The 22195-nt window shown below is 46.7% G+C and overlaps 1 protein-coding gene across 2 annotated transcripts; it reads right to left on the bottom strand.

The window, feature by feature from the left end:
- Window positions 1-9609: 9609 nt before the first annotated feature.
- SPON2 (spondin 2) lies at window positions 9610-21687 on the bottom strand. 2 transcript variants are annotated; one of them, XM_077344047.1, is made up of 7 exons: window positions 21492-21687; window positions 20308-20370; window positions 19459-19689; window positions 18948-19171; window positions 18477-18668; window positions 14495-14669; window positions 9610-9972 (listed from the first exon to the last, which is right to left on the bottom strand). In XM_077344047.1, the coding sequence occupies exons 1-7, from the start codon at window positions 21499-21501 to the stop codon at window positions 9794-9796; spliced, it is 1074 nt and encodes a 357-aa protein (XP_077200162.1). In that variant the 5' UTR covers window positions 21502-21687; the 3' UTR covers window positions 9610-9793. The 2 variants fall into 2 exon arrangements, with proteins under 2 accessions (XP_077200162.1, XP_077200163.1); XM_077344048.1 differs by lacking the exon at window positions 18477-18668.
- Window positions 21688-22195: the final 508 nt, after the last annotated feature.

Genomic DNA, 22195 nt, shown 5'->3' with positions numbered 1-22195 from the left:
ATTGGGAGGACTGGCAAATACTCCGGAAGATAGAGACAGAGTTCAACGAGATCTGAACACAATGGAAAAATGGGCAAATGAGAACAAGATGCAATTTAATAAAGATAAGTGTAAAGTTCTGCATCTGGGTCAGAAAAACGAAAAGCATGCCTACTGGATGGGGGATACGCTTCTAGGTAACACTGTATGTAAACGAGACCTAGGGGTACTTGTGGATTGTAAACTAAACATGAGCAGGCAGTGTGATGCAGCAGTAAAAAAGGCGAATGCCATTTTGGGCTGTATCAACAGGGGCATCACATCAAAATCACAAGATGTCATAGTACCGTTGTATACGGCACTGGTCAGACCACACCTGGAGTACTGTGTGCAGTTCTGGAGGCCTCACTTCAAGAAGGACATCGATAAAATTGAAAGGGTACAGAGGAGAGCGACGAAGATGATCTGGGGCCAAAGGACCAAGCCCTATGAAGATAGGTTGAGGGACTTGAGAATGTTCAGCCTGGAGAAAAGGAGGTTGAGAGGGGACATGATAGCCCTCTAAGTATTTGAAAGGTTGTCACTTGGAGGAGGGCAGGATGCTGTTTCCGTTGGCTGCAGAGGAAAGGACACGCAGTAATGGGTTTAAACTTCAAGTACAACGATATAGGCTAGTTATCAGGAAAAAAAATTTCACAGTCAGAGTAGTTCAGCAGTGGAATAGGCTGCATAAGGAGGTGGTGAGCTCCCCCTCACTGGCAGTCTTCAAGCAAAGGTTGGATACACACTTTTCTTGGATGCTTTAGGATGCTTAGGGCTGATCCTACGTGGAGCAGGGGGTTGGACTAGATGGCCTGTATGGCCCCTTCCAACTCTATGATTCTATGATTCTCTTGAGAAACTTATATGCAGGTCAAGAAGCAACAGTGAGAACTGAACATCTCTCTTGGCTCAACTCCTCCTCATTTCCCCTTCTGGCATTTTCTGTCTAATCATGGAGGAAACTGTTGTATGTATGTGTTTCCATTGTATCACAGCTCATTCTGGAGTAAACACTGTTTCACCTCTGGTGGGCCTGGCACCATGTCCTGAGCTGCTGATTGTCTTTATCCGGATCAATGTGTTCATTTTTAAAACGTGTGTGCATGTGTGTGTGTCAGAAATAGACTTGAGCAATGGGCTTTGGAGTGGTGGTGTGCCTGTACAGCCCCGGATGCTAGAAAATGTATCATTCCAGGCCATGAGGAGGCAGAGCAGCTCTTGGCTTCTGCCTCCGGTGTGCCTGGATGCTGAAGGGGCAGCACAAGCGCACTCTGCTTCTAATTCATCCATGCGGGGAGCAGGGGGTCACCTCTGGAGATGAATGCTTTCTCTGTGTGTGTGTAGTACTGTCAAGTTGCAGCCAACTGCATAGGCCAGGCTTTCTCAACAAGGGTTTTGTGACTCACAGGGGTTTCTTGATGGCCCTGGAAGAGTTTCCTGAATGGGTGGGAGTTTTGAAAGAGAGAGAGAGAGAGGAAGAAGAAGAAGCAGCAGCAGAAGAAGAAGAAGGAGTTGGTTCTTTTATGCCGCTTTTCTCTACCCAAAGGTAGAATCATAAGAGTTGGAAGGGGCCATACAGGCCATCTAGTCCAACCCCCTGCTCTACGCAGGATCAGCCCTAACCATCCTAAAGCATCCAAGAAAAGTATGTATCCAACCTTTGCTTGAAGACTGCCAGTGAGGGGAAGCTCACCACCTTCTTAGGCAACCTATTCCACTGCTGAACTACACTGACTGTGAAAATTTTTGTGATGCCCCTGTTGATACAGCCCAAAATGGCATTTGCCTTTTTTACCACTGCATCACACTACCTACTCATGTTTAGTTTACAATCCACAAGTACCCGAGGTCTCGTTCACACACAATGTTACCTAGAAGCGTATCCCCCATCCAGTAGGCATGCTTTTCATTTTTCTGATCCAGATGCAGAACTTTACACTTACCTTTATTAAATTGCATCTTGTTCTCATTTGCCCATTTTTCAGATCTCGTTGAACTCTGTCTCTATCTTCTGGAGTATTTGCCAGTCCTCCCAATTTGGTGTCATCTGCAAACTTGATGAGTAGTCCCTCCACCCACTCATCTAGATCATTAATAAATATGTTAAAAATTACCAGGCCGAACATTGAGCCCTGAGGTACCCCGCTACTCACCTCCCTCCAGTCTGATGAAACACCATTGACAACAACTCTTTGAGTGCGGTTCTCTAACCAATTCCTTATCCACCGAACTATCTGAAAATCCAGATTGCAGTCCTTCAATTTATCCATCAGAACATCATGGGGAACCTTGTCAAAAGCTTTACTAAAATCCAAGTAAACGACATCAACCGAATTTACACAATCCAGCAAACCTGTTACTTGGTCAAAAAAGGAAACCAGGGAGACGACAGAAAGATGGCGCTTTGCTAGCCCGTTCTGTAACGGGCTCCCGAGCCAAGCAGAGGGCCAGGAGCAGAAGCACCTGGCAGACCTGAGCGAGGTGCGCAAATCTCGTTCGCTGGTCGCCCCAGGAGCTAGGAATGGTATCCTGAGGGTCCTACAGATCCGCGGAGACTAAGTTCTCCGGATTACTGCTGCTTGTGCTCAGGGGGCCAATAATGGCGCCGGTGTCTAAAACAACTTTCTAAGCTTGAAACGACCAGCCGCATAAAATCCTGCATTCTTCTCAGGCTCTCTCTTCCCAGCTTGAACAATCAGCGGAGCGGCAGTCTGGCGAATTATCAACACAAAGACTGTGAGTTCTCTGTTTGCTTTCTCTTTCTTTAAAGCCCCCCCTTCTCCCCCCCTAACCAATTCGAAAGGAAATTCTTTCTTCGGATGGGAGGCAAGCCAGCTAAATACACTCGTTAAAATAAACAAAAGAAAGAGCTTAAGAGGGAGAGCCCAGTGGGAGTTGTTGACAGAACTCGGAGATTGAGTAACTGATAACTCCTGAACTCTCGCGAGACGCCCTGTCCGTGATTTGTGATTATATGGTGGTGTATGCATCTTGCGGAGTTGATGAATACTGCACTGGAAAACCTAACCAGTGCACAAATATATCGCCTATTATGCAAGGGCAATTCAGAGATTTTGGAAGTAGTCAAAAAGGTTGAAAAGGAGATTCAAGAAACCAAAAAAAGAGTTTTCAGACAGAATTGATGGTTTGAAAAAAGTAGCTGATGAAAACACAACTCAGCTGGCAACACACCAAACGAGAATCCAACATCTGGAAGCTAATCAACAGGAGTGGGAGAGAGTGGCAGAAGATAAATTTGAAGTCTCAGAAGTAGAATCCAAAGCTAGGAACGTAAAAATCAAAGGTGTTTCGGAAGAATTTGGGAAAATAGACCTGAGGAAGGAAATCACCGAAAGCCTGGAAGACTATCTAGAGGAGGAAGACACTCGGATTGACAAAGTATACAGAGTTTATTCAAAGGCGGCCGCACGCAAGAAATAACCAAGAGACATCTATGTAAGCTTTGACAGCAAGGCTGCAAGAAACAATCTACTCAAAAAGCATCGGGAGACGCCGCTGAAATTGGTGGATCAAGAAGCACAAATCTTTCAAGACTTACCAGCAGATATATTATGGAAAAGAGCACAATTCCATTTTTTGCGACCACCTGAAGAATAAGAACTTTTAGGTGGGGGCTGGTATGCGATGAGAACTGACTATATACTTTTAAAGATAATAACAGACTATATTTTTATATGTATCAATAATTACTTTGCTAGCTGGTTGTTCTTTTCTTTTTTCATCTTTCTGTAAACGCTTTATATATAATAAAAATAAAAAAAATTTAAAAAAAGGAAACCAGGTTGGTCTGACAGGACCTGTTGGAGACAAATCCATGCTGACTTCCTTCAATCACCAAATTGTCCTCCAGATGTTTGCAGATCGCTCCCTTTAATATCTGCTCCATTATCTTCTCCACAACAGAGGTCAGACTCACTGGTCTGTAGTTTCCTGGGTCATCCTTCCTCCCTTTTTTAAAGATCGGAATAACGTTTGCTCTCTTCCAGTCCTCCGGGACATCTCCAGTCCTTCAAGAGGTCCCAAAAATGATGGACAAGGGTTCTGCAAGTTCTCTGGAAAGTTCTTTGAGCATTCTCGGGTGCATTTCATCCGGCCCAGGGGATTTGAACTCATCCAGTGCAGCTAACTGCCTCTCAACAACCTCTCTGTCCATGTCAACCTGCCACCCAGTCACTATCTCTTGGCTACTGCCAACTCTAGATGTGCCTAAACCCTTTGACCCTTGGGGAAAAAAAGATGCAAAATAGGCGCTGAGCCTTTCTGCTTTCTCTGCATCTTCCGTTAGAGTTTATCCATCTGCACCCAACACTCCCTGCGTTTGTCAGGAGCATACTGGCAGCCATGTCTCCAGATGGCCCCTGGCTGGGCTAATTGGATGGAACTTTGGTCTGTCCTGGTGAGGGAATTGTCAGTCCGGGGCCAAGGTAGTTTTGATCCCGGACTCAGCCCACCCCAACACCCCTTACTGTTTCATTAAGATTCTCAGAAGGGCAAGGGAAAAGTTAGAGTCATGGTTAGGAAAAGACATGAGATTTGATTTATTGTTCAATTTCTAGACCACCACTACCAGGCCTGCCAACTTGCAGGAGATTACAACAATAGTTTATGGACATAAACATATATATGGTGGTGGTCTAGAAAAAATATATGGTCAGTTTTGTGTAGCCAGTTTGGTGTAGGGGTTAGGATTACGGACTTCTAATCTGGTGAGCTGGGCTTGATTCTGCACTCCCCCACATGCAGGCAGCCTGGTGACCTTGGGTTCGCAACGGCACTGATAAAACTGTTCTGACCGAGGAGGAATCTCAGAGCTCTCTCAGCCTCACCCACCTCACAGGGTGTCTGTTGTGGGGAGAGGAAAGGGAAGGTGATTGTAAGCCGCTTGGAGACTCAAGATCTAGGGAGGAAGCTCAAGCAAATGGGGGCACAAGTGGTATTCTCTTCAATCTTGCCTGTCAAGGGAAGAGGAATGCATCGGGAGAGGAAGATAACGGAAGTGAATCAGTGGCTGAGTAGTTGGTGCTGGCAGGAGAGATTTGGTTTCTGGGACCATGGGATAGGCTTTCTTGAGGAAGGACCTGATGGACTGATCGAAGCTGGGGAAGAATGTGTTTGGCAGGAACCTGGGGAAATTCATCAGGAGAGCTTTAAACTGAAGCCACAAGGGGAAGGAGACGATCAACATAGGGAGTGTAAGGAAGAAGACTGATCGGGGGCAGCCCAACCGGCAAGGACAACTCATAGGGAACCAAAAGTAAAAGGATTCAGATGCCTTTATACTAACGCCCGAAGCATGGGCAATAAGAAGGAAGAGCTGGAACTTCTCATGCTGATGGAAAGGTATGATCTAGTAGGCATCACAGAAACTTGGTGGAATGATTCTCATGACTGGAATGTAATGGTGGATGGATATGAACTGTTCAGAAAAAACAGAATAGATCGAAGAGGTGGAGGAGTGGCACTGTATGTGAGGAAAGGGCTTACCTGTCAGGAAATTCTAGTGAAGGAGAGCATATCTACAGTGGAAAGCATCTGGGTGAAAATAAGCGAGGGGAAAACAAACAGTGTGGTGGTTGGTGTCTGCTACCAACCGCCTGACCAAAGAGAGGATGTGGATGCTGCACTTTGTGAGCAGCTTGAGAAAATATCCAAGCGGCAGGACCTTGTCATCATGGGTGACTTCAATTTCCCAGATGTGTGCTGGGAAACAAACTCTGCAAAGCGTCCTCAGTCATGCAACTTTCTGATCTGCCTGGCTGACAATTTCATTTATCAAATGGTAGATGAACCCACAAAAGGTTCAGCCATACTGGACTTAATACTGACCAACAAGCAAGAGTTGGTGGATGAGGTGAAGGAGGTGGGGACCCTAGGGGGAAGTGACCATGTCCTCATAGAATTCCTTTTGAGATGGGGAGGCAAGGAAGCTTGTAGCCAGATGCGGATGTTAGATTTTCGTAGGGCAAACTTTAATAAACTCAGAGACATGATGAGTGTCATACCATGGACCAGAATGCTGGAAGGGAAGGGAGCATGTGAAGGGTGGGCGCTACTCAAACAAGAGCTATTGCATGGCTATCCCAGAAAGACAAAAACACTACAGGAGCTCCAAGAAGCCTATTTGGATGAACAGAGAACTTCAAGAGGAACTAAGAAAGAAAAGGAAAATGTTCAGGAAATGGAGGGAAGGACAGAGCTCTAAAGAAAGTACCTACAGGTTACTAGGCACTGTAGATCAATCATCAGAAAGGCCAAAGCTGAGAGTGAGCTAAGATTGGCCAGGGAAGCCCATTGTAACAAGAAAAGATTTTTCAGTTATGTGAGGAGCAAACGTAAAGTAAAGGAGGCAATAGGCCCACTGTTGGGTGCAGATGGACAAACTCTAACGGAGGATACAGAGAAAGCAGAAAAGCTCAGCGCCTATTTTACATCTGTTTTTTCCCAGAGGTCAAAGGGTTTAGGCACATCTAGAGATGGCGGTAGTCAAGAGATAGTGTCTGGGTGGCAGGTTGAGATGGAGTTGTTGAGAGGCAGTTAGCTGCACTGGATGAAATGCACCCGAGAGTTTGGCCGGATGAAATGCACCCGAAAGTGCTCAAAGAACTTTCCGGAGAACTTGAAGAACCCTTGTCTATCATCTTCGGGACTTCTTTAAGGACTGGAGATGTCCCGGAGGACTGGAAGAGAGCAAACGTTGTTCCGATCTTCAAAAAAGGGAGGAAGGATGACCTGGGAAACTATAGACCAGTGAGTCTGACCTCTGTTGTGGGTAAGATAATGGAGCAGATATTAAAGGGAGCGATCTGCAAACATCTGGAGGACAATTTGGTGATCTAAGGAAGTCAGCATGGATTTGTCTCCAACAGGTCCTGTCAGACCAACCTGGTTTCTTTTTTTGACCAAGTGACAGGTTTGCTGGATCGTGGAAATACGGTTGATGTCGTTTATTTGGATTTTAGTAAAGCTTTTGATAAGGTTCCCCATGATGTTCTGATGGATACATTGAAGGACTGCATTCTGGATTTTCAGGTAGTTAGGTGGATAGGAAATTTGTTAGAGAACCGCACTCAAAGAGTTGTTGTCAATGGAGTTTCATCAGACTGGAGGGAGGTGAGTAGCGGGGTACCTCAGGGCTCGGTGCTCGGTCTGGTACTTTTTAACATTATTAATGATCTAGATGAGGGGGTGGAGGGACTACTCATCAAGTTTGCAGATGACACCAAATTGGGAGGACTGGCAAATACTTCAGAAGATAGAGACAGAGTTCAACGAGATCTGAAAAATGGGCAAATGAGAACAAGATGCAATTTAATAAAGATAAGTGTAAAGTTCTGCATCTGGGTCAGAAAAATGAAAAGCATGCGTACTGGATGGGGGATACGCTTCTAGGTAACACTGTGTGTGAACGAGACCTTGGGGTACTTGTGGATTGTAAACTAAACATGAGCAGGCAGTGTGATGCAGCGGTAAAAAAGGTGAATGCCATTTTGGGCTGCATCACATCAAAATCACAAGATGTCATAGTCATTGTATACAGCACTGGTCAGACCACACCTGGAGTATTGTGTGCAATTCTGGAGGCCTCACTTCAAGAAGGACGTAGATAAAATTGAAAGGGTACAGAGGAGAGCGACGAGGATGATCTGGGGCCAAGGGACCAAGCCCTATGAAGATAGTTTGAGGGACTTGGGAATGTTCAACCTGGAGAAAAGGAGGTTGAGAGGGGACATGATAAGTATTTGAAAGGTTGTCACTTGAAGGAGGGCAGGATGCTGTTTCTGTTGGCTGCAGAGGAGAGGACACGCAGTAATGGGTTTAAACTTCAAGTACAACGATATAGGCTAGATATCAGGAAAATAATTTTCACAGTCAGAGTAGTTCAGCAGTGGAATAGGCTGCCTAAGGAGGTGGTGAGCTCCCCCTCACTGACAGTCTTCAAGCAAAGGTTGGATACACACTTTTCTTGGATGCTTTAGGATGCTTTGGGCTGATCCTGTGTTGAGCAGGGGGTTGGACTAGATGGCCTGTATGGCCCCTTCCAACTCTATGATTCTATGATTCTGTGATTTCAGCGTGGTGGTTGGAGGGCTGGAGAGTGACCTAGCTGTCCTCATTGGTGTTGTGTCCAGCCCTGGGATCTGCATTGTGATCAAGAAGGACTTCTCTTCTTCCTTTTCCAGGAAGCCTCCATTGGGCCCAGGGTAGTAGCAGGATCCGTGGGCTGCCCTCAGTGGCTGGCTACTGCTTCCTCAGCTCTGGGGGAGGAGCTGAGGCCTGAGCTGGGGGGGGGGAGCTGTGGCTGAGTCTACAAAGGCTCCTTTTGGATTCTGTTGGGTGAGATTGCTTCCCTGGAGGCCCATGGACTTCTCACTAGTTCTGGATCACAGTTCTTATCCAGCACGTCCCCTGTTCTCCTACCCCTTAGCTTAAGCTAGCGGCTCTTTACTGACCCTGCTACCAGTCTGCAAATTCAAGAAAAATGTGGAATTTTGTAAGTCAGGGATGATTGTATGAGATACCTTGCATCAAGACTGCACCTTGCACCAGGAATATTAAACATTTTATCAGTATGTCTTATCTTTGAACTCATTTTGATTTAAATACCCAATCAGCGGATTGTCCCTCAATGCTTTTTAAAAATATATTGACGTTGACTGAGACTATCTTTGAACAGTGAAGGCTTTCTTCTGTCTCTGGTTTCCGTAGCATCAGCATCTTCCTTCTTTCTGCATAGGCCCGGAATATCCAGCCTTTCTACCCCTTTCTACCCCTTCCCTACCCAGCAGATCACAAGCTCAGCAAACGCTGGCAGGGGCTCATGGAAATTGTAGTTTGACTACTCCTGCTTTATAACCTATATTAAATCTCTTAATTTCAGTTAAAGGAGTATAGTTTAGAATCCTAGTATAACTAGTGGGATATAATCTGGGTTTACAATCTGAGGAGTTGCAAGTCCTTCCAGGGACCCACCTGAATCTCGGTGTTGTTCTTAGTCTCAGTAGCTTCGAGAGCAGGGCCTCACCCACAACAGTTCAAAACCTGCATTGAACATGGCAACCCTGTGTCTGAGTTTTCGTATACCTGCTTTAAAAAAGCAAGGACAAAGAAGTGCTCCAGGCTGTACCTACTCAAAACAGAGCCCGTCTTCAGTGAAACCTTCGCCCAACTTCTGTGTTTTGGGAGGTTTTGAGCACTTTGCCTCAAGCCTGGCATGTGAAGGCTGCCAGTGGGAGCTTCAAACCTGGTAACTTGGGATCCGGACATGGCTTTTGTTCCCACATAGTTTCTCGCTCTGTGCACTGGATGTCCTGAAGAGCATAATATCCTTTTCTTGATCATCATATGACAAACCTACTCTTTTGTTCTGAACAGGTGCTTTGCAAAGAAAATGTCATAGATTTCAATAAATAATCAGAAAATTATTAAGACAGGCATAGTAGGAATGCCTACCTTTCACAATTAAATAGCCTAATTCTTGAAGATGGGGGGTGTTTGTGCTATACACCTGGAAGAAAAGTGAACTACAAAGTTGGTCAAATTGTCTACCACTAGGGGGTGCTGCAGGGGTTTGTCACAGTAAGAAATGCTTTATTTGTCGATACCAAACATAACCCACTATCAAAAAACATGAAGACTTTTCAGGAAAATATTACAACTATTTCAGACCCTTAAGCAGATCCACAGGCACAAAATAGATGAAGTGAGGAAGTCTGGCCTTTAAATTACCTAAACAGTGTTCCCAAGAGCCCCATCAGACACAGTTATCAGGCTCACAGTTTGTTTCTTCGTTCAGGTCTGGGCAGGGTGTTCCGTTATTGGCAGGAGGGACATGTACATAACGGGTTCTGCTCTTTGTTCCCAGATGTCCACACGTGCCTCTGCAAAGGCCCCACGAAGACCAGAGCGACGTCTCACAATCCAGGGGAGTTTCTGCAAGACAGAGAGGTTTTTTTTCTGGGAGAGGCCAAGACAGATGGAAAAGTGGAGCCAGAGGACAGAGTGCTGCCTTTGCTTTTGGCTTACACACTATTAGCCATTTGTGGGACAGTTCCACAACCAGAAGATTTCCCTCAAAGCAATACTGGAAGTTACAGCTAATCACTTTCCAGTTTTTCATACAAAAGATTTCAAGACTTTCATTTTGCATTTTGTCCCATCTGTTACATTTCTTTCTTAGGCTCCACCTCCCGGCCGCACTCTTGGAAGCCGCCTATTTGCTAATCAATCTGGGGTTCAGTAGGCGCAGACTAGACGTTCTCAATAATCAACAGCTCTTTATTCAGACAAATTCCAACTCCAAAAACCAAACAGAGAAACCAGGCGCACGCACACACAACTTCTATACATTTCAGGCAGCCCACGAATAACTCTGATTGGTCCTTCACAGAAGAGCCTGATTGGCCCTCCAAGGCCCCCAGATTAGCCCATTACTAGAGTCTTAGTCAGTTAGAGATTGGTTGGCCTTCAAGCCGTCATTTGCATATTGTCATGCTGTGCAGAATGTCCACATTCTTAACACCCCTCCCCCTTAAGTTAATGTCATGAACCCCTGGTTCCTGCCCTGATTCCTGCATTCTTCTACCTGATACCTCCCGGGACTCCCATCCAACTCTGGCATCTCCGAGGGAGTTCAGAGCATCACCCCACCCTCCCCTCGCTCCTAGGTTGCATATCAAAGGCTTCTCTTGGTTCCTTTGGGCACCTCCTTCCCAAGGTTGCTGGCTCTGGAGCCCACAAGAACAGATGGGGGAAGTTGCCTTAACACTATTCCATATCAAAGGACGATGTGCCCTCACTTTCCTGTGTGAATTGGGCCCCGTTGTCCAAGACCAGTTTGCCTGTGTATTGCAAAGAGATTCTGTAAAACCTTGTTGACCATCTCGGAGGTCATGGAAGAGACTGACAGCACCTCAAGCCACTTGAGGTGTCCACAATCAGGAATGTTTGCCCCTGGAAGTGGCCAGCAAATCCTAAATGCAAGCAGGACCAAGGGTCTTTGTTGATTCCCATTGCTGGACATCTCTGGGCAGTTTGCCTGGCAAGGTATGCAGCATTTGTCCCAAGCCTCAATGTCCCCATTGATTCCAGGCCATCAAACATAGCTCCTTGTGAGAGCCTTCATTTGAACAATCCCAGAGTGGCCAATGTACAGCTCTGCCAGCTCCCGGGGCTGGAAATTGAGTGGCACAAGCACTTGGTTCCCCCAAAGCAAGCAGCCTTTGTGTGCTGACAGTCTGTGCTGCCTTGCTGTGAAAGGGGCGAAATCCCCTGCAGGCTTGTCCTCGGGCCATCCCTTCAACACTCAGTTAAGCACATATGCCAGAACCTTGTCCCTGGAGGAGGAGGAGGAGGAGGAGGAGGAGCTATAGGAGCTGTGCAGGGGAGGCTCCCATGAGAAGCACACGCTGCTCTGGTGAAGGGTCAACCCTGATCTCTGGAAGTGGGAGGTGGCTAAGGGCATCAGCATGACCCATAGCCTTGCCAGGATGGTGCTGCAGGGAGTATTGGTATCTGTTAAGGAAAATCTACCACCACAGCATTTGGGGGGAAAGAAACTGCAGGGTCTGCTTGTCCGGCATGAACATCTTAGCGATGGCTTGTGGTCTGAGTAAATAGTAAAGGGGCGGCAAAACAGAAAGTCATGGGATTTTTTCACCCCAGCCACAATTGCTAAGGCCTCCTTATCAATTTGATTTTAATTTCACTCTGGAGTGGAAAGTGTTCTGGGATAGAAAGTGACTTGGAAAGAAAGTGACACCTTGGAAAGCTGGTGGCTCAAGACAGTATTGATGCCATAGGGTGAGGCATCTCAAGCCAGCATCCACAGAAGATTCTTAGAGAAATGCGCCATGAAGCTGTCTGGTGATAGCAGGCGCTTGATGTCAGTGAGGGCAGCATGGTGCTGCTTGGTCCATGACCACAGTGTTTACCTGTCCAACAGGCAGTGCAGGGGCTCAGCCACAGAAGCCTTGTTAGGCAGGAAGGTGTGATAGAAGTTCAGGAGGCCTAAGAAGGCCCACAGTTCCACTCTGGATTCAGCACTGGCACCTGTTGAATAGCCTGGACCTTGGATGGGCTCAGGTGAATTCCAGAGGCATCCACAAGAAACCCGAGGAATTTGACCGATATCACCCCCAGGTGGCACTTTTCTTTCCTGACTCAGAGGCCGGCAGACTGGAACTTGGACAGTACCAAGCAGAGGTGGGTGGTGAGTCCATCTTTTGAGGCTGCACAAATCAAGATGTCATCAAAGCAGGGCACGACTCCCAGAAGACCCTGCAGCAGATTTTCCATCAAGTGCTGGGAAATGTCAGGAGCAACACTAACCCTGAACTGCGGGCAGTTGACCTGGAAGGCACCTTGTTGATGTTGAGCTTGCCCCGGGTCTCTCTGGAAATGATAGATAGGGCTGATCCAGAGTCCACCTTCATGCTGCAGAGTGACCCTTCAATCTTTATGGTGACACAGATATTTTTCTGTGTGGACTTGGTGGACTGGATAGTCACAGAAGGATGGCCATTGGTGGACGGAGTTGGCCATGGATCAGGGAACATGGCAGGCACTTGGGTGCGCTGCTGCTCTATGCTCTGGAATTGGCATTTTTCTGTTGTTGTTGACACTGCTGGTGGTCTTTGCCATGGTTGTTCTGGAACATTGTCTTGGACTGACAGGCTTGGGTGAGGTGGCTGAGCTTCCCATACAGCCAGCATCTCGCATCCTGAAAACAGCAAGTCCTCTGGGGATGCGGTCTTCCACAACTGAGGCAAGGACTGGCAGGCTGCTTGGTTATGGTGCAGCGGCCAGATGGTGTTGATTGGAGCTTTCCCACCTCATCATCAAGCGTGCTGCCCTCACTCTCAATGTCCTCAGTGTGGACAGGTGACAGCTTGGGCCTTGGACAGTGGTGGCTCTCACTTGGCGGACAGCCTTGGTGTTGGCCACTGCAGCCTTGGCAGTGAGGGCCTTGTCAAGGGTGTGATGGAAGGTTAACTTATGCTGTGAGAAAAGCCAACGCTGTGTGCGTTCATCCCGCAAGCTGCAGACCAGCTGGTCCTGATCATGGCCTCCACATTGTCAAATTTGCAATGCTGGACAGTTAGGCGTAGGGCAGCTATGAAGTAAGAGACCAAATCCCCTTCTTGCTGGTTCGGTTGGTAAGAAGCATCGCGTTGTGCGATCTTGGCTGGTTGTGGGTCAAAGTGATGCTGTAGCTTCCTATACGGGGATGCTGTAATTTTCTTCCTGGGGCTCGCCTGCGGTGAGCAGGTCCCTTGCGAGGGTGAAGGTTGATTTCCCACAAATTCTGAGAAGGGAGCTGCGCTTCTTGGAGACATCGGTTATGTCATTGGCTTTGAAAAAGCACTTCAGACGGATGACATAGGACTCCCAGTCCTTGGTGTCTTTGCCATCAAATGCTTCAAATTTTGGTGCGGACACCATGGATGTTATGATTGGTTTAGGGCTGACAGTACAGCACTCCGGCCAATCAGTGGCCCTTGTGGCTTAAGGCGCAGTGAAATTACAACTGGTACAGAATGCAGCTCAGATCACTGGAAATTAGCATGAGAGTAGCACTATGGGCTCTTAGGGGTATCTCATATTCAACCTCTCCAAGTTCTGATTCAGTAGATCTTGATGTTGAGCTTTAAGGCCAGTGAGCTCCCCCTCCCTGGCATTCTTCAAGCAGCAACTGGGCAGATCCTTCTCCTGGATGCTTGAGGCTGATCCTGCACTGAGCAGGGGGTGGGACTAGATGGCCTGCATGGCCCCTTCCCACTCTAGGATTCTAGGAGTCTAGTTCAGCAGGGGAATGGGCTGCCTAAGGAGGTGGGGAGCTCCCCCTCACTGGCCGTCTCCAAGCAGCGGCTGGACAGATCCTTCTCCTGGATGCTTGAGCCTGATCCTGCCTTGAGCAAGGGGTGGGAATAGAGGGCCTGCTGTGCCAACACCAATTTGTTGCTAATCTCAGGCCCTGAGTCCAACTTGGTGAAATGAGTTGCCAGTTTCACAGATCCGATAGAGCTGTCAGTGCTACAGGGCCTGCAAAATGGCTGAGACCATGGTGGACCGAAATTATACGGGCTCCTCTCCTTCTCCTCAGCCACCCAACCCCCCCCCCCCCCGCCTTCTACATCTCCAGTCCAGGTTGCCAGTGAACGATTTTTTGGGCAAGGGAAGGGAGTGGGACCCTTCCTGGCTGTTCTCTTAATTGGCTTTAAACTGTGTTTTATTATGGTATTTCATTAAACTGCCTCAACCCAGTTTGCAGGAAGGAGTGATATAAAAATCAAACCCCTCAATCAGTATCATCCTCTGAGGTAGGAGGTTAGCTACCCGGTGAGGGGGGTGAATCTGTGTGGGCCTGGCCCAAGGGCCAGTAGCTTGGACGGCCTCACGCTCTATGACTGCACACTCCTCTGAGCCCTCAGAACCAAAATGATTAAGCACTCACCTGAGATTGTGTCTTCTATTTCATTATCTATCGCAGTCACATTGGGCTGAGGAACAGGAAATCCCAGTTTGCTTCTTTGAACTTTTATCATAGTTACTCGAGCAATAGGTGGTAAATGTTTAAGTTTGGGATAATAAAAAGAGTTTGCTGGGTGACTTGGAGAAGAACAAGTGATCTGCAAGTTAAAACATATAAAAGACATGAACTGGGTGTCTTATGTACCAGTCCAAGCAACCAGAGAAGTAACCCCTAAGGCAGTGGTCCCCAACCTTTTTATCACCGGGGACCACTCAACGCCGGGGACCACTCACCGGGGACCACTCAACGCCTTTTACTGAGGCCCGGTGGGGGTGGGGTAGTTTACTCCTCTACTCTCAACCACTGCCCTAACGCTCTCTGATCGCTATGGTAATGTTTAAACATCCCTTCAAAATAAGATACAGACATGCCACAACAATGAACATAAGGAACATTTTATTTTCACTCATGAAAATATTCACTATTTTAACTCATGACAATGACAAATCAATGGGAACCCTGAGCTTGTTTCTCTGCAATCAGATAGTCCCATCTGGGAGTGATGGGAGACAATGACACCCAAAGTGTGTTGTAAAGGGCCGGGGGGGTGAAGTAAAGGGCTGGGGGGGGGAGAAGGCGTCCTTTGGGGCCCACCTCCAATTAGTTGACGGACCACATGTGGTCCGCAGCCCACAGGTTGGGGATCGCTACCCTAAAGCAGTGGTCCCCAACCTGCGGGCCGCGGCCCGGTGCCGGGCCGCGAAGGCCATGGCGCCGGGCCGCGGCTCCCTCTCCCCGCCCCCCCCCCCGCAGTAAAAAACTTCCCAGGCCGCAAGCTTGCGGCCCGGGAAGCTTCTTACTGCGGGAGGGCGGGAAGAAAGAATCGGGGCTGGGCCGCGCCCATGCGGGTGCGGCTCGCGGGCGCGGTCCGATGCGTGGGCGCGGCCCGCGGGCGCGGCCCGATGCGAGGGCGCGGCCCGCAGGCGCGGCCCGATGCGGGGGCGTGGCCCGCATGCGGGCCGCGGGCCGCGCCCCAATGCCCTGCCGGTCCCCAACCTCAGAAAGGTTGGGGACCACTGCCCTAAAGGATCTGATCACCTGGGCTCAATTCACACAGGCCAGGGAGAATTTTTCCACTCTGCTTACTGCTGCAAACTACACACGTGAAAAACCAAAAGGAGGCATTCAATGCATTTTTTTGAGTTTGTGAATCCCTTGCAAGAGAAATTCATGGCCATTATTTTTGCTCTGATACAAGAAAGGTTCAAAACTATCATGCCTTCCCATATGATATCATAAGCCAGAGAAGAAACTGATAGAAGTGGCATGTATGGATTTGGTCTTTGAGACACCAGGCAAAATGAAGCCAAAATCTTATTTGACGAAACAAACACTCCACCAGCAGATGAGTCCAGGGAAGCAGCCCCTTTCAGGCCTCAAAGTTCAGTGCTACAACTGCAAGTCATGGTGGTTAAATAGGGACAAGGAATATTTTCAGGATGCACACAGACATCGGCTCATGGAAAATATCTATGGATCGCACAAAATGGCAGCGACGTGTATCAGAAAGGCATGACACATGCTCCTGTTGCAAACCAAAATTGAACCTCTGAAAAGGGCTTCAAAATGTGACTTCGTGAAGCCCATTTATTTATTAAACCATTTGTCCAGCCAATCAGAGTTGTTGCCAAATAGTAACCGATGGAATCCTGCTCTTTCATTGCAAGTATGTTTAGAGAAAGGCAATTCTAAAGTTTTTTGGTCATGTGGGCTGCTTCCCCACATGCTGAATAGCGCATGATCAATGCTCTTCATTGACCATATGCAAATGCCTTTTCCTTTCCCCACTTGAAAATCCAGTTGCAAATAATCACTAAAGTTCATTGACAATTATCCCATTGTGTGTGTAAACCAGCCCTGACTTTTGACCCTTATTATATCTTATGCTGTACCAATTCATTGATTTTAATCTGTAATCCACCTTGAGCCTCAGTAAGAAAGGCAGGCTGGAAATAAAGTAAATAAACATAAAAAAATAAATTATCTGCATTAGTAACTCCTTTTTTATTTCCAGCATTTATTAATGTCTGTTCCCAAAGATCATGCTTCACCTGGTTTTTATGCAGTTTAGTAATATTAACGTCGACCAGTTTTTTCATTCATATGAAATGCACCTTAAACTTATGACCAAGAGCTTCTGCTTTGCAGGATTACAGGCCCGTTCTATACAACGCTATTCCCAACCACTCATGAATCCCTTCAACCTGAGCTCTACACCAGGGGCTCTGAGATCTACCTGAGCTCTACACCAGGAGCTCTACACTAGCATTCGCTGGCAGGGGCTCATGGGAATTGTAGTCCATGGAGATCTGGAGGGCCACAGTTTGACTACCCCTGCTCTGCACACTCCCTCTCAGGATTCACCAAAAGGGAGCCCTGACTCTTGAAAGCCGATACCCCAAATCTCTTGCTGGTCTCTAAGGTACTCCTAGGTTGTTCTATTCTGGAGCAACATGGCTCTCCTCTGCAACAGCAACGCTGTTAGTGAATAATCATATTCCTGATCCAGTCATCAGACTTGAACATAAAGTAAACTCAGCATTTGGTTAGGAATTAAGGTTGCTTGTGCATACATATTTCAGAATGTAAACCACCCAAAGCCATATGGTATAAAGTTCTAAATAAATAAAATAAATAATAACAAAGCCAAAGTTTACCAGTATGCTAGCAAATTTTTCTGGCCAATTTTCAAATAGGTCTGATTAAGCACTTCATGTTCTCCATATTTATTTTCTCCGTCATTTGCTCTGCTCACGTTCCTCTCTCACCTCCTTCCACTTCTAGTGTGCAGAGCTTTTGAAAGTTTTTCTGCATTTGATCTAGGCTCTAGTTTGTCATTGCTGAAGTCAGGGGCTTTAGGGAAGTAAACTTTGCTCCTACAATTAACACTGCAGTCTGAAATAAGATTCTGAACCTACTGAATTCAAGGGACTTGGTGGTAGTAGAAATGCTATCAAATCTCAGCCCTTAAGGAGACCCCTTGTGGGGTTTTCAGGGATGACCCTGGTCACCTTCTGACAAGGCTAAGAGACTCTGCTTGATGTTGTTAGTTGTGTCCGACCCATCGTGACCCAATGGACAATGATCCTCCAGGCCTTCTGTCCTCTACCATTCCCCGGAGTCCATTTAAGTTCACACCCACTGCTTCAGTGACTCCATCCAGCCACCTCATTCTCTGCTTAGGAATGCACAATTGGGCCTAGAAACCTGGCTGCTTCTGGGGCACACAGTAGCAATTGCAAAGATACCCACATTTAGAAGTCACAGAGTTCCATCAAACTGGAAAGCATTCTGTTAAGTTTCATGCCTTAGAGCAGGGGTGGGCAAACTGTGGCCCTCCATATGTCCATGGACTACAATTCCATGAGCATTCGCTGGCAGGGGCTCCTGGGAATTGTAGTCCATGGACACAGTTTGCCTACTGCTGCCTTGGAGCAACCTTTTCCTACCTTTGGACCATGGAGGAGCCCTTGAAATGTTTTTCCAGGCTCTGAGGAGCCCCAGAAGGGGTCAGCTGGCCATGCCTCCCTGCCATGTTACATCACTACCCTTGTTAAGAGACAGGCTTGAGGGAGACGGAGGGAGAGACGGGAGGCTAGGAGTCAGCATGCAGGCTCTGCCCTGTCCCCAGGCACAGAAACCACGAGAAAACTCATTCACACTCAGGAGGGGGGAGGGGAGAACTGGAAGAAGCCATTTCCCTTGCATGTGACTCAGTCCATTAAAGATCATGGACCCCCCCCCCCCCCCGAGCTCCCGAGGGCCCCAGGGTCTGTGGAGTCCTGTTGGGAATCCCTGCCTCAGAGGAAGACGGAGGTTAGAGGTGCCTGAAGCCAACCAAACTGTCTGTCACAAGCATGGCTCTGACTCCAGGAAGTGGGAAGGCCACAACTGCTGGACCTACCTCTGTCACAGGCTCCTGTGGGATAGTAGCAAAGTTGGGTGAGGAAAACGTGAAGCCGCTGTCCGTCCCGGCGTCGTACGGGGAAAGTTCTACTGATATTTGCTCCACCCAGTGGTCCTTTTCGCACAAGTTTAAACTGTCCATGCCCACAAACCAGTCTGGGCTGGGGACAATTCTCACTGCAAAAGAAACCTAGAGAATTTTAAGCAAAACCCTGTTTCAAAAATTTGACCAACTCAGGTCAGATGGTTGCCTCACAGTTCTGTAGGTAAACATGCTAGTTGACAGGGAGCCTGTGAGAAAATAACACACTTGACGTCTTTAAAGTCAGATGTTTTGAGGAGCCACGCCTTCCCAAATGGTGAACTTCTTGGGAAGAGCAGAGTTTACAGGAAGGAAAATATGAATATACATTGTTTAAAATGCATCCATTTTTATACACAACCAACCAACACATGGTTCCCTACTTACAAGAGAGTGTCTTGAATGCACCTCGAAATCTGTGGAGGTTTGACCTGTACCAGAGGAAATGGCAGGAGCAGAGAAGATCCCGTGAACACTTTGGATTTTTTCTCCAGCTGCTTCTATTTCCTTCATTAATGTCCATGTTTCACCTCTTTCAGCGAAGTCTCGCATCCCGTTGCTGGCAAACTCATTCTTTCCCCACATGTTGTAGTCAGAACTGTGGACCACGCCTGGACAAGGGAAGAATTGCCATAGCTGAAAGTCTGGCTTGAATTTGCTTTAAAAAAATTTAATAGAAGGCGTTTCTCTCCTTTCTTGCTGAAGTGGACTTCAGCTGCAGTGAATTGAAAACAGAAGCCGAATAGACACAGATTTTTCATGGTGTGCAGGTCCTGCATGTTCTGTCTCTTAGTTCTAGCACTGCTGATTCAGTTTTGTTACAGAGAGTTCAGGAAAAGGGCCAAACGTGCTTTGAAGAGAGTTAAATGTGCTTTTAATTTGCATTGGAGCCACTTACCCAAAACTGGGGACCATTGTGCTGGTGGCCTCTTCAACGGGTACTGTTTTGGGAAAGCCACTTGGCTCCATCTCCCTGTGAAGATGATGCTGTACTTTGCAAGCTCTTCTGTGGTGCAAACAGGGTCCTCCTCCAGAGGCAGACCTCTGGCACAGCCCAGAACGGCCAGAAGGAGAGTCATGGTCACTTGGCAGGAGCCAGAGAGAAGCATCACGTTTTCCATTTGCCTCTCTGCATGTCACAAAAATGAATGTTTAATTTAGCTGTTCTGAACATCCAGGTAACCTCCCTTGCCACTTTTAAGAATGTAATTATAAGACCTTAGAGACATTTCTGTGCAGGCTCATTTAATTTTGGAATTTCCAGTCAAATGTTTCAGATTAAAGGGGGGAGGGGAGGAAAACTCAGTGCTTCTGCTAATGGGTTTTTGGATTTCTAACTTTCTTTTCAGTCATTAGAATTTCATATTAGCCTAATTATCTCAATAAATGTTTCATTGCAAAACATTAATGTTTTGAAGATTAACTAGTGTGTTATTTTGCCTATAGATATAATTTCTTTTAAATTTTAGTTTGCAAAAGACATTTCATGGCATAACACTGAAAGTCAAATTTATGCATTGTAACTTTATTTCATTACTAGCCTGTCATATTTAATGATGTCAGATTTAAAGAAATATTACATCTTATACTGCATTATAATAATAGAAATACAGACTTCTAGATTCTAATTTCAAACCATTCTCTTTAAAGTTTTAAAGTGTATTTGAGCTTTAAGAAGCGCACTTAAAAATCCAGTTCTAATCAGTGTACGGCATATAGCTGTAAGAAAGATTTCATAATTACTCACTGATGTTTCCTCTGGAGTCTTTATAAGCTAGGCGTCCTGGCTTTCCCTCACAGCTGAACCGCTCTGCAAGAGAGGAGAAGAGGAGCCCTGCTATTTATTTCTGCCGAGGGTCCCTTTGGTCCAAGCCCGGCTGCATCCCTTTGAATCTCCCAGCTGAGTGCATTTTGCCGCTGACTTTTTTTGCTCTGTTGATGGGAATTACTTGTATGCCAGTCACATTTAAGGAAACTGTTAAAAACTGATGCTGACTACACAAAAGTATGACGTCAGGAATCCTAATTATTGCAGCCAGTTCCAGGTTTCTGCTGACTGCACAGTTCTTGTTTTCATGCCCCTCAGCTAAGAAGCCACCACTTCTAACACAAAACCTTTTACATGGCGGGTTTTATAAGAAGCCGAGTTTTGGTAAGTTTTATTGTCTGACCGATGGCTAGCCCAACCGGTCGCTGAAACTCCCCTCTAACGCACCCAGACAAATACATCTGAGCTAAGAAAGGAAAACAGACAACGGCCAAAGGAAAATACAGCTCTTGAAAGTGTGGTTTTCGAGATGACACACCGTGGTTTGCTCAGCAATGGTGGACCTGGAGAACTTCTGCAAGGCTGTTACCCTGAGATTTGGACTAAGGCTGTAAAGCAAAAAGATGTTTTCTTCCCTCCAAACATTGTTCATTTGCCAACAACTCTGACAAACTGAAATGACTCTTTCTGTCTGAAATGTAAATAATCTTCACACCAGAAAATATCAGTTCTACCTTTGGGACATATCACATGTTGAAAATTTAAGATCTGGAAACTGTCCATTTGTGCATATTTCTGATACAAGGAAATTATGAACATCTCATTTTTTGGAGAACAAAGTAACAAAAAAAATGCTCTAAAGTGCAGGACTTTTAAAGGACAAAAGTAACTTCCTTCACAAAAAAATATTTATTTCTATTAAAACTAGCCCTCATTACGGTTTATAACATAAAAATTGGGACTAAAAATATTTTCAAAGTATTTAGAGTAACCAGTGACCAGTAGTGGAACACAGAATAGTTACAAACCAATATTAGAGAACAGTCAGTTAAGAAACCAAATGCAAACAGAATTCTCCAGGGAGATGCTCGGGAAGGAAAGGAGTTCTTAGTAAGTCAGTGGCAAGAAAGCCTGCCGAAAAAGCCCTGCCATCGCAGCCTCACCTTTGTTCATGCAGGAATGCAGAGCAATGCACCGGCAACGAGTAAATCTAGGTCACAGGCGGAGGCATTCCCTCCTGGGGGACGCCAAAGGTCAACCCTGGCCGTTTGAGCTGGGTCCAGGGTGCTTGTTATTAAATCCGCGGCTTCAGTAAGACACAGACGTTCAGCTCCAACAGCCAAACAACTTTCCTGAAACCAGAAATATGGAACAAAAACAGTCAGAACATTCAGGACTCTCACCAAGACATGTGATTGGCCCTTAAGTCTGTTCATCGATTGGCTGTAAACTGGGAATTGGTGAATCCCTAATAAGGGTTTGAATCTGAGGCTCAGGGCCTGAACTCCTGGTATCTAAACGTCTACAGACACAAGATACGCCAATCCCCTGGCATTGTGTGATCTCCTCTGCAGACTGCAATCAAGGTCCTGGTAGCCATGACTTGTTCTCACTGATGTTGCCAGCAGCCTTACCTGCAAGGCATGATCAGGTCATCTATGGCAGTGGCCAAGTCAGCTTCCCCAAACCCAGGACATTCTCACTTCACAACACCACTGAAAATGGTAAAAAGCATCAGTGCCCCTGAAGCCACACGGAGAGTTGTGGGAGGACTCCTGGAGTGCAAATTTCAGGTGTGAAGAAGAAGAAGAGTTGGTTCTTATATGCCGCTTTTCCCTACCCGAAGGAAGCTCAAAGCGGCTTACAG

The sequence above is a fragment of the Paroedura picta genome, chromosome 6 (assembly GCF_049243985.1).
Source record: "Paroedura picta isolate Pp20150507F chromosome 6, Ppicta_v3.0, whole genome shotgun sequence".
In the NCBI taxonomy this organism is placed as follows: Eukaryota; Metazoa; Chordata; class Lepidosauria; order Squamata; family Gekkonidae; genus Paroedura; species Paroedura picta.
The sequence above is the reverse complement of the archived record's forward strand: the minus strand, read 5'-3'. Positions and strand labels throughout refer to the sequence as shown.

Coding starts and splice junctions, on each gene's coding strand:
- SPON2 (XM_077344047.1), bottom strand. Junction 18,669..18,947: donor TGCATTCAAGACACTCTCTT/GTAAGTAGGGAA, acceptor AAAATTCTCTAG/GTTTCTTTTGCAGTGAGAAT. Junction 14,670..18,476: donor CACAGGAGCCTGTGACAGAG/GTAGGTCCAGCA, acceptor TTTAACTTGCAG/ATCACTTGTTCTTCTCCAAG.